The following is a 16,507-nucleotide window of genomic DNA, read 5'->3' as shown; positions in this document are numbered from 1 at the left end:
GTTGTCTGTTGTGCTTGCAATAGTTCCTCTCTTTCAGGGGAGAAGGTATCCAGGAAAATTCATCTCTGTTGTAGTCATGTGAAGGTCCTGTTTAAATAAGAGGCAGCTGTTTCAGCAGTATTAATGACTGGGGATTCGCTTATTTACATAAGACACAGAGGAAGCATAGGTTGGCCTTTTCTTCCCTGTCTGAAGACAGGACACTTGCTTTAAAGCACTTGTTCTGTGAGCCTTCCCAACCCACAATGCTCTCTGACAAACCCATGTGCTTTTTAAAACTTTCCTCTTATTCCCTTCTTCTTTATTTGCCTTGGAAGGTCTTGCCAGGTTAAAGGCATATTTTAATGTAATTAGAAATAAAAATAGGAAGAAGTCATTTCCTTTGCTGAACTGCTCCTTTTACAAAAGTCCAAACAAATGTGACGGCAGATGCTTGGGAACTGTTTTTAGTTTCAGTAAAATAGTTGTAATGGTTGAATATTCCTCTGGCAGATGGGATAAATGAGATAACTGAAAACATTCTTAAAAATAAAAGGATGCCATCAGGTGAAAGGCGAGAGTTTAGGTAACAACGAAAATGTTTTTCAGGATGCAGTGCTGCAGTGTTAGAAGACAGTTTGCCTATAAGCAAGCAAATAGGTATCATTTAGTGGATATTAATTTAATTTTGAAGTTAGTGATGGCATTTGGCCTAAATGTCTGTATTTTCAAAAGAAAGAGCATTAACCATTAAAAGGTATTAACAGAGTTTACTCAGTTTCCTCTATTGTTTCTCAGACAGGGGTTCATTTCCTGAAACCACATACAATAACATAAAACTGTCTCATTTTCATTCTCTGTGGAAATACTTAGGAGTCGGTTCTGCAACAGTGCAATGCCTTTACACCACGGACAAGAATTTCCATTTGCTACAGTAGACACAGTGAAGAAACAGGATCTAATATGGTCACAACTTTGAGCTAGATCCATTTCTTAGTAGGATGACATCTACCCTGAAATGAGAAAAAGTTCTTGAGCCTTTTGAAGAAAAATTGCTTCTATGGAAATTGTTCATACAGTCGATCAATTATACTGTCACGTAGCAACTAAGAAGTTGCAAAGGAAAAAAAAATCATAAAGTTTAAATACTATTTGACACAAATGACAGTTTTCTTGAATCTTGCTGTAGTGCCTCTGTTCTTTCAGCCAAATAAAATGTCTCCTTTGAACCTATGTGGGTCAACTGCCAGGAAGTGGCTTTCTAGCAGTAGGAACACAAATCACTAATAAATAAGTAATGAGTGATAGAAAGGTAGAGAGGTAGCTTTTTATTTTTTTCAGGGTTTGTGGCTTTTTTGCTGTTTTATTATTCACAGACCATTTGTGAAAGTCAGCGGGAAAGCACGGGGAAGCAGCTAATTTTGCTTTTAATTCTGGTTGTCAAATTCAATGCAATTGTCTCACCAGTGTAGATAGCTTGTGTGGTGTTATCTTTAATGCAGCGTGCTTAAAACCCTCATCTTCCCAACACATCTACTGTGCAAAAGTAACTGTGTGGCATAGTATGCCTTTGTACACCTTAAGCAAGACACTGCTCTAAATACAATTCTCTAAAGTGCTGGTTGTAGCAAGGCCTGATAAAGCTAAAATTATAGATATATTATAAACCCAGCTTTTAAAAGTACTTTCAGTTAGCACTGATACTATATTGACTGTATAATGACTTAAAATGTGGTTTCTGTAAGCCAATCTAAATGCTTAATGAAAGTGTTCTGCACTGCTCCAAGGGGAGCCTTAGTTCACTCTCTGCTCTTTTCTGGCTCCTGAGCTGTCATTGCTAGGGTTCACTGCCTCTCGGGGTTTTAGAAATCCAGGTATAATTTGAGAAATAGGGCACAGACCCAGGTCACTTCGTTGTTGTCTGTCATATTTTACAGAAGCTCTGTCTCACTTATTGCCACTCAAAGAAATTCTGCATAAAGATCTGCCCCCCCCTTCCTTCTACTAAATGAAATAAAGAAAGGAGACCATCACAGAGGTGTAGAGGGTGGAAGGGACCTCTAGAGATCATCTAGTCCAACCCCCCTGCCCAAGCAGCTCCCTAGCCCAGGTTGCACAGGTAGACGTCCAGGTGGGTCTTGAACATGTCCAAAGAAGGAGACTCCACCAGCTCTGTGCAGCTGTGCCAGTGCTCCGTCACTGCACTGTGAAGAAGTTCCCATGCACATTTGTGCAGAACTTCCTATGCATCAGTTTGTGACCACGGGGGATGCATATGCATTGCATGTGATGTGGGCATTTAACCTAAAAATTCCTTCTGGAATTAGCTTTCATTCCATGTGGTTGTTCAAGGGGGTAAAATGTGCCATACCACACAATAGTTCTTATCAAGAAGATTTTACAGATCAGTCAGTCGCTTCCGTTGAGAGGTTTTCTTTCCTGCCTTGGGAACGTCTGGTCAGTGAAGAAAAGAAAGAAGGGAGAAACTGAGTGAAAAAGTGCTCTGAAGTGTAGCCACATTCAAGGAAGGCTGTGAATTATGAAAGAGAAAGGTAGAGCTGAGAGCATTCAAAATTAAAGAAAAGTGTAACTAGTTTGAAGAGGACATTAGAAGGAAGTTTGTTGACGGAAGGTGAAAGAATAACTGAGGATACTTTATTTGGAGCCAGCTTATTTACTGCTGTCTTTTATTAGCATTGGGAAATTTGATTTTTTCCCCCATTCTGTCTGCTTGTATGACTTATTGTCACTATCACTGTTATCACAGTAACTACTGAAGAGTCACTTCTTGTTCTTTACCAAAAATGGCAGAGGAAGAGGGAGGGAGCTTTTCTTCCCAGATCAGTGTTCTGGCACTTAAATTCTGGCATGCCTTATTCTTTGCTTAATAACAACACTTGGAGAAGGCTAATATTACATTTTCCTTGTTGCCCTTTTCCTTGTTTAAAGCCTCATTACTCCCACTAACAGACATGAAAATGGAATGGGCTGCAAACCTGAGCATTTTGAGACTGGTAGGGCAGGGTGCTTTGGCAGACAGTCCTGACCTAGTTGCGTGCAATTAGAAAGATGCACGGTAGTAGCATGTAGATGTGGCTTAACTCTTCAATGTGCAAACTCAATAATAACCTCTCCTTTATTTCATTCTCTACCTACAGCAAATCCTACCAGGGCAGGAGGAGGAAGGGAGTATCCTGGCTCGTCTGAGGTGATCCGTGAATCCAGCAGCACAACAGGCATGGTAGTTGGGATCGTGGCGGCAGCAGCGCTGTGCATCCTCATTCTCCTGTATGCCATGTACAAGTACAGGAACCGAGACGAAGGATCGTACCACGTGGACGAGAGTCGAAACTACATCAGTAACTCAGCACAATCCAATGGGGCTGTAATCAAGGAAAAACAGCCCAACAGCGCTAAAAGCTCCAACAAAAACAAGAAAAATAAGGATAAGGAGTACTATGTCTGATCTCAACATCTAAATGAACGCTTGTATAGAAATAGTCTTCATTTTATCTGAGACATAATACAAACTTATTTACTTTACTTTTTATGAAGCACATTCAAAAACAAACAAAAAAGACAGGGAATGCAATCAGAAAGGAAAGACTGTTTTTAAAAACAAGCATTTCATGCTCTTGTTTTTCAGAAACGGGAGCTGATAAATTCCCTAACATCCACAGTGTTTTCATTTACTCTGCCTGTCTTTATGTTGCTGGAACAGTTCTGAAAGACAATGATGGCACCACGCATTCATAAAGCAAGGAGTATTACTACAACATCAAGGCACAATATGAAACAAAACAAATTTAAAACAAATCAAAACAGGAAAAAAAAACAAAAAAAAAAACAAAAAAGAAACAGAAAAAAAGAAGCTACCTATGATTCTGGATTTAGCCAAAGTGCTAGTGCTTTCTTGAGAAGTAAGTTAGTCTTATTGTCAGAGAAGACTGTCATTATATATGGTGACTCAACAAGCAAACATAGACAGTTTGCCGTCTGGTGCAGTGAAGCAGTGATTGGAAACTTGCATTTGAAACAAAGTGCTGGCTTTTCTGAAGACTTATGTAGAAATACTTTCAAAAAGCCCCTTTCTGGTTGTGAGGAAAATAGTACGGAGGCCTTATTTTCAAAAACACACAAAAAAATCTGGAATATAAGGCACATTTCCACTAAATAAATAAATAAATAAATAAAAACAACGAAAAAAAAGAAAGAAAGACAAGGAAACAAGAGGGCATAGATGCAATCATTGGGAAATTTTCATGCACGCTTAATATGTTATTACATATGTTTATATAAAAACACATCTATATGTGCTTTCTGGACTGTGATAAGTGATGTTTTATAGCCTGTTGTATAGAAAATGCAAACTATATCTGCTCTTCAGCCATTTTTGGTAAACTCAATGTTATAAGTGTTGCTAGGTATAGGGAGTTTTATGACATCTGGAGCAACAGACATACTTCATTTTTTTTGCAGCCATTATAAACTGTCACAGACTTTTTTTAGTTGTTTTTTTCTTCTTTTTTTTCATTTTAATTTACAGTGTAGTGGTTATACTAAGGGGGACGTGTATGAATGTATATAAGAGTCAGCTAATTTTTTTCTTACCTGTACAGCCTCTATTCTGTTGCAATTAAGTTTTCGTAGTTTGTATGAAAGAAGTGGACTAGAAAGCAAAAATATAATATATCTATTGTAATTTTTCTTCTCCTTCCTATCCCCATCTCTCGCTCCTGATTATGCATCAATGAAGTTGGTCAGAATAGCCAATTTTCCTAGAAATATACTGTCATTAATTAGCTCAGTATTTAGAGATTTAAACTGGTCTTTGGCTTACAGTCAGAGCTTCACTATGGAAGATCATGGTTTGCCTTACAGGAACCTATTCTTATGAAATTATGAGAACGTTGAGTTTCTTGAGAATCTTAGGAAGTGTTATATAACGATCTGGCATTCAGCTTTATCAACAACAGTTACTGCAGCATTAAATTGTAAAAGTTGTTAAAAAGACCCATTTAAATTATCCAGGCTGAATCTACTGCAGAATTTACCCCTTTCTCCAAAACAGAAATAATCTTGAGGTGCACGATAGTATTTTTCAACGGTGGGCATTTTGGCACATAAAAAAAATATTATTTAGCTAAGTTGACTGTGCAGTATTGCAAGGCATCATAACCAGATAAATATAAGTTCATCACGTTTTAAAAGAATAGCTTTTCTCACATATATATATAGCATTAATGCATTTTAGTTAAATGTATTAAATATAATGCTATAATTTACATGTTAAAGGTTTATTTGTTGGGTTTTTTTGTGTGTTTTTTTTTTTTCCAGTATTGTTTTGTTAGGTTCACAGCAGTAAATCATAGCGTAACATTTTATTTACATGGAAGTTCAAAGGGAATACATTAGACAGAAAGAGGGTAGCTCAATGGAAATCAACCAAATCATTGGAAAGCCTCCTGAGAGGGAATGTAGATGTTCACACTTTACAGGCAGGAAGGAGGAATATAAAATTAGCTTTAAACAGCAGGCACAAAACATTTTGTTGTGTGTTACTCACTGTAACTGATGAAAAACGCTGGGAACTGGTACAGCTATCTGTCTGGGAGTCAGAGCACTTTAAATATACATATAGCTGACACGAAAATGCCTCTCTTGAAGGTTGCCAATCACAAGGTGTGTTATGTTGTATTTATGAATGATTTCATTCTTTTTTTTTTTTTTTTTTTTTCCAGATAAGTGAGATCAGGTTCACAAAATCCATTCAGAACTCATTTCATAGATGGTTGTTCACCTGCGGCATTCATAATTCCTCCCACCTTTGCAAGACAGCTGTACTCAGGGAAAGGCAAGGTGAGGTATAACTGAGGGTCATTGCTAGGAGCAAGAGACTTGAGCTGGAGGCAGGAGAGAAGTTGAAAGCCAGATGGTGGTCAATAATGAAAGATTTTGTTGCTGAAAGTAGTGTGGAAGAACAAGAATAAACTGATGACAGGAGATGGGACATGACAGAGTATGGTTTGGGTGAGACGGAATGGTCTTTTCTGCTTGGTATTGATTGCATTCATGAAATAGCATGGTTAGGTCAACTTCCAGGCAGTTTGGTAGATTAATCTTTAAATAAATCCATACATCATGGAAAAAAAGTTCTGCTACTACCATAAGAAGCAAACACAATTTTAATACTGTTTCTGAAGGTTCTCCTTTTTCCTCTTTAATTTTGTAATTTAACAAAAAACAAATACGGATATATCAGAAGTGCCAGCAAGTGGATTTAATATTCCTTTGTGTTTAAAAACAGCAGCAACAACGAGCAAACAGACATAAAACAACTACCTAACATAAAATCGGATCCCTACTCTATAATAATCTAATTTGTTTGACTGAGATGGCTTCATTTCTATGACTGTATTGTGTTGCCTTTTTTAACAAAACACTAAATAATGTGTGAAACTTTCAACCCTAAGACATCGAAGAGAGGCCCAATGCCCCTAACCTTATAGTGCTTTCTGTGATAGATATTTACGATTTTTTTATTTGTTGCAAGGCCAATTTATTCATTATCGGAAATGCTAAGCAAGTGGAATTTACTGTTTTGTTAATAAAAATGTTTCTTAATACAAACGCTGGCTTGGTTTTTTTTGTTTGGGTTTTTTTTTTTTTTAATTTATTTAGTTTGGGTTTTTTTTTTTCTTTGTTTTGTTTTCCTCGTGCACTTATATCTGGGGTACTGATTCATCTTAAGGTCATGAAAACAAACCTTGGAAGTGATATAAAATTAAAGGCATTCTTGTCAGCAAAAAGAGACCTCAGAGCTCTTAAATGAAAACCTTCTTACAATACAAGTCTTGTGTTCATCTTGCCCAGTTAGAAAAGTACAAAAACAATAATGCCTTGCTATGCATAATTACTTAATTTAAAAATGCCTATTTTTTTTCTGATATTGGGAATTTGGAACTTAATGTTCCCCTTCTCTGCTGCCCCTGGACTGGAAGAAGAATACGTTTTCCATGACTTTTGTTCACATTGGAAGAAGACGATGGAATGTAAGGTAACGAGATGAAAAAGACAGAACTAAAGATATTTTGCCTACAAGTTTGTTTAAAGTTAATGGAAAAATGCACATATTTCAGTTCCTCAAAAACATTCCTAGGTAATAATTACAAAATTTCAACCGCAGCTAATCTGTTACATGAGTACTTTTGTTTTTTTGCCCAGCATTTAAGTTCCTTTCTAACTTCAAGCAAACATCTAATCCTATTGATTTAAGTAAGTGTCTAAAGCTGACTAAATGCACTGCAGATTGTGGATGGAGTTAAGGCTTTGGATCTAAATTACAAGAAGAATTTTAACATGTATCACCTTTAATCACATTGATAGCTTCTCTGGCTCCAGTAGGATTTATTCATCTGCTTAATTAAGTATAGACTGAAGCATTTTAGATAATATATGTTCAGAAATATCTGGAGAAAATAGACTCTCTCTCCTACTTGTATAAAGCAGTTAACCATAAACTTACATTCTGAACTACTTTATAATGGAATTAGTAATTGGGTGTGTTGAAGTGTGTATGTTTTAAATAAATACGGTACATTTTATTGAGGAACATGCTTCATGCACAGTTGAGCTTTAACAATAGTGATTTTTGTTATACTACAAAAAAAATTACACACTTTTTAACTCTGCGTGTTGTTAATTCATTTCTTCTTATGTCTGTACTGTGCTCACCCTTTTACCAAAAAAAAAAAAAAAAAACAGAAAAAAACTAATGGCCTCTCAGTTCCCGCACCATCCATCAGCAGTTAACTGCTTTAAGTGGTGGCCTCCATAATCAATCATTACTGCAGCCTAGTAGCTGAAAAAGCTTCACATGATGAAGAAAAAAGGAGAAAAAACTGCACAAAGCCCCCAAACACAATGTAGAACAAGAGAAATAGGACACTAGTAGGCTGTAAATTACGGCTGCGTTTTTTAATTCTTTCAATATGATTTCTTTATGGTTTAACAAAACAGTTTTTAATTTGGGTACCTAAATATGATTTTCATACTAATTATAGAAATTTGCTTCTAAATTTGGCCCATCCCTGTGTAGCAGTGTCCATTACCATTATGCTGTGATAAAACAGATTTGTCAGTACAATTTTATTTGGAATCAGGGCTGTTTGCTTTGCTTTAAAGCCCCTGTCTGTAAGTATTCCGATGTTAAAATGTTTCTGGCCCTCATGGGAGAGGGGAAAAGAGATATCCAAGCTGCATTTAAATCAATTTACAACTTATGAATGCTAGGGGGTGATAAAATTGCCTGCCAGACTCTCACAGTCTATTCCTCTTTTGATCGGTCTTCACTCTCCATGAAACCAGAAGTGTTCCCCACAGGCTAAACTTTGAGCTAGGAATTTCAGATAGCTGTGTTCAGTTTTGTGAGGTGCAGGGCCAGAAGTGGTTGCAGTTTTCACCAGCTTGCTTTGGAGGCTTCTTGAGGTCTTTGACAGACCTCAGCTATAAGCTGTCCTCCGGAAAAGATCATGTATACCCTCGCCTTTCTTAATTACTCGCTACCATACAGGATGGACCAAGCTCTGAGCACACAGATCAAGCTGTGGGTGTCCCTGCTCATTCCAGGGGTGTAGAACTAGATGACCTTTAAAGGTCCCTTCCAACTCAAATGGTGCCACAATTCCATGATAATTACCTTCATTCACTGTTTAGAACAATTAGATTTCCGTATAACGGTTTTCCTACACAAAATGAAGTTCAGTTGCAATAGACTACTATTTTATTTATTTATTTTTAAGGAAAAAACATACTACTTACACAAAGGGTAGACTGAATTCAAAGTGTGTGGCATTTTTTAATAAGTAAATTGGTTTCAAGCATGGTTTTAAGTATTTCACTCCAGCGTAAACTTGAGAGGTTTAAAAGTCCATGACAGCAATCATCAACAACGTGTTTTCTGGAAACAATAAAGACGTTACTTTGTAAGAGTGCTCAGGAGCCAACAGCAAATGTGAACACATAACACATGGCCTGGTTACAGCAAATAACTGTAAACGTGAAGGGAAATGGAATTTGGGCAGCCAAAACTAACTGCAGCTACTGTTGCTGGGCTTATTGAGTTCGTTTGCAGGCAAGTAGACATTTATGGGATGATATTAGTCACAGATTGGGCTGGAGCAGGCTGAAAAAACACAGGCACGGACTGCACGGCTGCATCAGCTTTTTGAGGCTGCCAGGGCCCAGCTGCTGTTGAAGGTGCCCTCGAGTCTGGAGAAATGGGAAGGTTTTACAAAACAGCTGCTGCACACCCACTGGTCTGCCATTTTCCAGTAACCCTTCTTTTTCCATTTGAAATTAAAATACAGCTTCTGTCAAAAGTCAAGCAGATAGCTTCAACTGACAATTTCAGTGGCTCCCAAAACGCGTAGACGTACAGCCTGCACCTTGCAGAAACACGGAAACCAGGCTTCACAGAAATCAGTGTGGGCTGGGTTTGTCATTCAGGGAGGATCAGCGAGGGCCAGGACACAGGGAAATGCTTGTGGTCCCTTATCGTGTCCGCACAGAGCTGTCTTTGCTGTCACTCCTGCTTGGTTCTGAGTTTGGTACTGACACAGAGGTGGGTCAGCACGAAGTGGGCCTCAGTGGGCCCAGAACCAGTTTTGAGTCCCTGAGGCAGCAAGCCAGTTGTAGTGGGCCACGTCACAGAATTGTAGGTCCTTTCCAAAGGACTTCTGGAGATCATCTAGCCCAGCCCCTCTGCTAAAGCAGGGTCTGTAGAGTAGGTTACACAGACAGGTCCTGCCAGCACAGGGCTATGCATTATCCTCTTCAGCCAACACGCAGGACAGGGCTGTTGAGTTATGAACATCTCCCTTTTTCACTTTTTGAGCTCATGCAGGGCTGAGACCCCTTAGAGCCACAGCACTTCCAGTTTCAGCAGCAGCTGCCCTGAGGGATAGCAGCTCTGACAAGAGAAGATGCAAGGGATGCAGCCCCAAGCTGCTGTAAGTACAGAAATAGGAGTAATTCAGCTGCAAGGATCTTACAGCAAAAAGTTCTCAAAGAAGTCATGGCATCATGCATACACAGAGAAGAGGTCTGGGAATTTAATTAGGATTTTTTTTCTTTAAAGCTTTAACTGCCTGTTCCTCAAACCTGAGAGGAAAAACTAACTTCCATTCACGTGCTTGGAGAGGGAGACAAGGCCTGAAAAGCCACCCAGGCAACTGCATCCCACAAGGATTAAACTCATCCCACAATACCAATACCCCTCACTTTCTGTGAGTCCAGATATCAAAGATTTTGACCAGAAAACTTTTATTAGATGAGCTTTTGCACATAATGTCAAACCTTAGCAAAATAATTAACTCAGAGCCCAGCTCCTCTGGAAAACCCCACCCTCCCTGCCAGTTTTTTGAGGTGCACATGTGCATTTAAGTCCTCATTAATTACACCTGGAGGGGGTGCAGCCGTTACCACTGTCTATCAGTCCCACCTGGCAGAAGGGTTTTCCTTCTAGAAAACTCTGAGTTTGCTGCAGTTACAGTGCTACATCAGCTAATTCTGCACAGATTTTCCTTTAGATTTATATGTTACTGGAAACCAGCATGAAGGCATGTTGCTGCAGAATTTAAAGACCGGGACTGCATCCTCCGATGCATTTTGGATTTTTATTGACTTGCTTTTGATTTACAGGTGAGGTTCAAATCACAGAACAAGAGGCACAAACTCCAAAAATAAAAGCAGACTTTGGCTTGCGCTGTCTGGCGAATTCCCATATGAAAGCAGGAGGATTTCAGGTAATCTTCTTATTTATATCTTGATTTGTTGAAGAACTGTGCCTGGAAAAGGAGAGTTTATGCCCAGCTCTTCTGAAAGTTTATTTATATCAGGTTGTAGGCGCCTTTTAGGGAAATCTTACAAAATGCAGGTAGCACGAATATGTCATTATCTAGAGACCAGTTTCTCATCTATTTTAATAGCTTTCTGTAAGTAAGGACTGCAGGATTTGGCTTAATGTTAACTCTATACCTTTATCAGCAAGTATTAATCAGTAGGAGCAAATTTTATGGTAAAATAGTTGGTGCTGAAGACCTGACTTGCTTGTTGTATTTCAAGTTGTTCTTTGAATTGGTGGTGGCTTGGACCTATGGCTGAGTGCTGTTAATCTATATTAGAGATATTCAAGGAGCTCATCTTATTTATTTCAGTCTGGAACGTGTCTAGACTGCTCAAGCAGAGTTCTTTGTGAATTGGATTGAAGCGTAGTAATGGGTACCAGTGAAACTGGAGTTGCTTCAGAACTTTATTTCTGATCTTAGCAAAACCATTACTGTCGCTATGCTATTTGTGCCTTATTATACATCAATATGTTTTTACCTATTATAAACTATTTTTAATATGATATATTGTGTGTCAGGTGACAGTTGCTAATATGTATTGTGGTACATTTTCAGGACTCTGTTTTTACCACTCTGACTTTTTTTTTTAAAAAACACTTTCCTTTCGTAGTTCCCTTTGAATAGGCTAAAAAGAATGTGGAAGTACTTTGAGCTACAGACTATAGGAGGAATCTATGCTTTTAACACTGAGATTGCTATTTCACTGTAAAGTGGTGACTGCGTTGTAGTTTCTTGTAGAAATACATTGTGGTTGCTTAATCAATTGTAGAAATACTCCGTACACAAAGCTGGGATGGCCAGAGCTCCAAAAAGAATAAGGTGTTGATCTAGGAGGAATGGCAAGGGCAGGGCAGGATTTGCCCCCTCCTCACATTGGTAGCAATGCACTGAATGACCCCAGCCTTGGATATCTCGACATCCAGATCTTGCAACGCAGATAACAATTTTAACCAAAGTTTTGACAGTCTCCTCTAACCCAATACTTACTAAAATCATTTTTTTTTTTTCTGATAAAGAAGATAACATTAATCAGTTCCCAATTTATTCAGTATTAAAAATATTAAAAAAAAAAAAAGAGGGAGCTACACTGAGAGATATTGACTTGTATCTTCTGGAGATAGAAAAACTTTTATTTCTATTAAGAATGAAACTTTATTGCTTCTTGTTAACTATGGAGTGATTGCACTTTCCTCTAGCATACTTTGTTATTATGAACACTTGATATAAGTGTTCTCAACAGTCATCAGTAATTCTTTTAGATTTCTCAGTGTTAGGTATCAAAAACAGACCATATAGGCTGATAAAAGACTTCTAATTCTGAATTTCTTTAAATGGGCGTGTTTATGTTTTAGTGGCTGCTTTTAAGTTTTTCCTACATTCAGAAAATTAAATTTTAGTGAGTGAGTGGTTAAACATAGGAAGAAACGTCTGTACATGTAAACTTTTTCAGAAACAACTCTGTTTCATTTGAGAATGGTTCAGTTTAGCAAAAAGAATATGACTTTTGAGTTTTTGAGGTGCATTAAAAGAGTTTTTGGTGTCATCTAATTTGATTTAGAAATTTCTGAGACTTTGAGTTCAAAACTAAACTCAGAATTATTGCCAGTCTTTCTGAACCTTGGTCAGAGTTAGCACACACTGTGGGTCGAGGTTTGCATAAGTAAAGCTGCAGCAGCAGTCTGGTGCCTGATCTCACGCATTGCTTCTCTGGAAGGCAGCTCTGCCTGTGGGCATGGGCTGTGCTGCTCTGCACCCCATTTGAAAGCTTTTAGTGACTACTTATCATGGGATCTGTTACACAGACTCTGCTTCACCCTGTCCCTGTCTGAAAAGCAGCATTTGGCATTAATTTGCATGCTATTTGAGGCAAAGCTCCCATTAACTTTGACATAAGCAGGGTTTTCATCCGGGGAATGTAGAACTCTAGATATGCTGGTGTATTACAAAATACTCCAAAAGCAGATTGGAAACCCTGCACAAAACAGCCTGAACACAGAGTATAGAGAAACCAGCCCAAGGAACATAAAACCAACCTGACTTTCTGAAATGGACAACAGACTGGTGTGGGGCATGACTTAATCCTGTGAAGTCTTTAATGGCCAATTTTGGTTCAGCCAGAGTGGGAGATGAGGCCTGATACTGCACAGCAATAGATAACACAGCCTAACAGAATGAGGACTGCTCAAACAGGACTCTGCAATTTTCAGAATTGTTTTCAAATATTGTAGAGATGCTATGTTGTAGAAGTGGAATAAAAATCTAACAGTGAGACTTTGTGATAACAGGGTTGAACAACAAAGCGTGGTGAATGTCACCTGCAATAGTAGTTGTAATCACATGAGAAAATAAAGAGGAAAGGAGAGAAACAGCTCTGAATACCCTCATAAACAACAAGATTTTTCTTCCTGTTGTAAGCTTGTAAGGCCCCTCAGTTCTGTATACGTATGGGAGTGCTTGCAGTGCATTAATTAGAACTGTGAGATGCAGAGCTACAACAGCCTAGAAGTCATAGTGGAGCGGCTCTGGTTGCTCTGGGCCTTGCTAAAGGTGGGATGCTTCAGGAGCTGCCCAGATGCTCACACATGAAGTTTAATTCATGAAGTCTCATTTTTTCTTCAGATGCTGATTGAACACTGTCAACTGAAGCTTCCTTACTACTCCCACTATCGTCTACATGGAATCTTTGAAATGAAATGTGTTTTTGCCACTGCATATGTCTTCTCCTCTTTTTTTTTTTTTCTTGGAGTTTTGATAAGGATGAGAATGAACAATATCAATTCTGAGCTTAACCATAATAATCCTTCCAGATTCTTAATGAGGCAAACATTTAGGTTTCAAGTAATTAAGAATCAGGATGAAAAATAATTTTAATTGCAGTTTTAAAATAATTTGTGAAAGTTCACATGAAAGGTTTGTTTTAAACAAATAAATAATGCAGGTATTAATACTGTCAGGTCAACCTTTCTGCTGCTACAATGATGCCCATTAATAGCATTCAAAGTACATGGACCAGGCTACAGAACCTGAGGCTTAATTAAAAGAAGAGTGGAACGTGAGAATAGAGGGAGAGGAAGTCTCTTGTCTCAAGCTTTTTCTCCTGGTTAAAATTCAGACCATTGCCTAGATGACTTGCAAAAGCATGTTGTTGTTACTGAATTTGAATTTGCCATATAGAGGATTCATTTTATCTGGTCAGTTTATACCAATGCAAGTCCAATACGGAAAGAAATTTGTTATTTCCAGGACACTTACTGCTGAAGCTCATCTTGCTTTCTGTACTGTCTAAGCTCATACACAACCCCTGTGAATACAAGTGTAACTGTAGCTATGCTGATGCATTCAGAGAGAGAAAGGAAGAAGACTGCCACCCTATAGGAGGTAAGCTTGCTTGAGCTTGCAAAGTTCAGAAGTAGGAATCTTCTTGTTCATCCAGTTTTACAATGTAGTAGAAATGAAAGGAAGTTGATCCTGATTTATGAAGCTCCAGTTAAAAGTGGATGTTTTTATCTACCTCTAAACCACCACCTAACACATATGATTCAGCTGATGTTAACAATGCTGTGTCAAGTTAGCCCAGAGACAGGGAGCTGATGCAACTTCACAGAAGTTGGTTGGTTCCCTGCTCAGAAACATTATGTGAGCATAATTCTGTAAGCTTTATTGTCGTTATTCATGGTCGTGCCAACAAGGACCTGAGTCCAGCAGTGCATGTACATATCAATGGGATTTACATTTCAGACCTTTATTCGGCTAGGTGTGATGGAGAAAGCTCTACTTCCTCATATTTTTATTCCAGAGAGAACATTAAAGTGTTAGGTTTTTGTGTGTGTGTGGGGGGGGGGGGGGGGGGTTACAGCACAAAGCAATAGATGTAATCAAAACAGACTTTAACTCTTTTTTTTCTTTAGTCATATTAGAGAAATCAGCAGTTCTGCAGCAGTGGTTCTTGAAGGTATATACACTACTTTGTTACTACAGCAACAAGCAGTGCTGACAGTGTCCAGCTATAGGTGAACTGGGGCCTTTTGCAAAACCAGATCAAAATGAAAATGGCCATGATGCATCTGCTGTATGAAAACCTGTTAGGATTATAAGGTAGAGAGGGCAGTGATAATTTGGAAGTTATGTTATTTTACAAAAAAACTTCTGTGGTGCTTCACAACCCCTGGAGGCAGAACAGGTGGGAATTTGTACCAAATCTTCAGCAATTAAGTCAGCCATTCTTGATTTATTTTGTGCTGTTCCAGAAAGAGATGACCCATCTTTTTTTTTTTTTGGGGGGGGGTGAGGGGGTTGGAGGTTGCTCTCTAATCTCTAAGCACATAGATATTTTCACAGTAGTAGAAATGATTATGTCTACAGCAAGGACAGGACCACCACCCCCCCCCACCCCCCAAGAGTCTTAGTGTAATATTTATGTATAAAATGTAAACTGCCTTATCTTGGATCACCTGCTTTCTGACAATGCAAACCTCTGCGTTTTTTTTTCCCTCTACATCCTTCAGGAGTACATGTAAAAGACCTAAAGCATACAGGAGGGGAAAAAAGGGCAATCTCACCTTTCTCTTTCCTCCTTGCCCTTCATTACTTCTCCTCCCACCCTGGAAGGACCAAGATCTCTATTCTTGAGCTAAGGCACCCTCAGTAAACACTGGATTTGAGTTATTTCAAACCCTGATCCCATAAAGACACCTTAATGCAGTTCAGCTTTCAAAAGCACGTGGTGAAGTGAGCTATTATGTGTTGAGTTCTTTAGAAAAGCTGACCGTAAGTTGTATTTTATTTACCAAGACCCAGTCTATGCTAGCTTTTGTGATGCAGAAATACTTTTGCAAATTATACCAATACTTTTTCTAGCAGAGAAACGGCTTATATCGGGCAAAACAAGCTTGTGGCAAGGGGCGTTTAAAAGAAATGGGGGATAAAATAACCAGCACAAAGTGTTATGCAAGGGTAACTGTATCTAATTTAGCTACAATTGCTGGAATTAGGGCTTCTTCCCTTCCTGTCTCTTTCTGTGCAGGATGAGAAATGAGCGTTTGTCTTGAACAACGCTGCTTTATCAAGGGCCTTTCATGTTGGCTTTGCTTAAGGAAACGCAGGGTGAAAGCTAGCAGAGTAGATACAAAGAGCTAAATTACTGAAGCAGAATGCTACTCTGTATTGTAGTGAGGCCATTGGCTTGAATTGTATTACAGAAGCTCATTAAAGCTATTATGTATTTACTAAGCTGCTGTAACTACACGGATGCTTGCGCTGAGATTGCCTGAAGAGTTGGGTTTCTTAGCTTAAGTGGTAATGAATGGGCTTGAGCCTCATGCATTTTGCCTTGACTTCAGGGGAAAAGAAAAACCGTGATGGAGAGTGATGTCAGCTGAGGAGACAGGTGGAAACTTGTTAAGCCATCATGACTCATCTATATTAAATCTTCAGCCTGCACCCTTAGCTGCAGCTAGTTAGACTTCTATGCAGATAAAGAGCTAACAGCAGAAACTGTATGAGGAAAATAACTAGGCCTCCAAATACACTTAGCTACTCAAAAATGTGCCTGGGGGAAAAAAAAAAAAAGCTCAGTTAAGAGAGAGCCCTAAATAATTAATTAACTTTTTAAAATTTTACAC

The 16,507-nt window shown here is 38.6% G+C and overlaps 1 protein-coding gene across 23 annotated transcripts in view; it reads left to right on the top strand.

The window, feature by feature from the left end:
• NRXN1 (neurexin 1) overlaps window positions 1-4,175 on the top strand; it is a 625,130-nt gene extending 620,955 nt beyond the window's left edge. For all 23 annotated transcript variants that reach the window (XM_065739655.1, XM_065739653.1, XM_065739648.1 and 20 more), the window contains one exon: window positions 3,138-4,175. In XM_065739655.1, the coding sequence (XP_065595727.1) occupies window positions 3,138-3,445 (308 nt within the window). In that variant the 3' untranslated portion in view covers window positions 3,446-4,175. The remainder of the gene's footprint in view (window positions 1-3,137) is intronic.
• Window positions 4,176-16,507: the final 12,332 nt, after the last annotated feature.

The sequence above is a fragment of the Cyrtonyx montezumae genome, unplaced genomic scaffold (assembly GCF_038088225.1).
Source record: "Cyrtonyx montezumae isolate F1298 unplaced genomic scaffold, pur_monq_1.0 scaffold_24, whole genome shotgun sequence".
Taxonomy (NCBI): domain Eukaryota; kingdom Metazoa; phylum Chordata; class Aves; order Galliformes; family Odontophoridae; genus Cyrtonyx; species Cyrtonyx montezumae.
The sequence above is the reverse complement of the archived record's forward strand: the minus strand, read 5'-3'. Positions and strand labels throughout refer to the sequence as shown.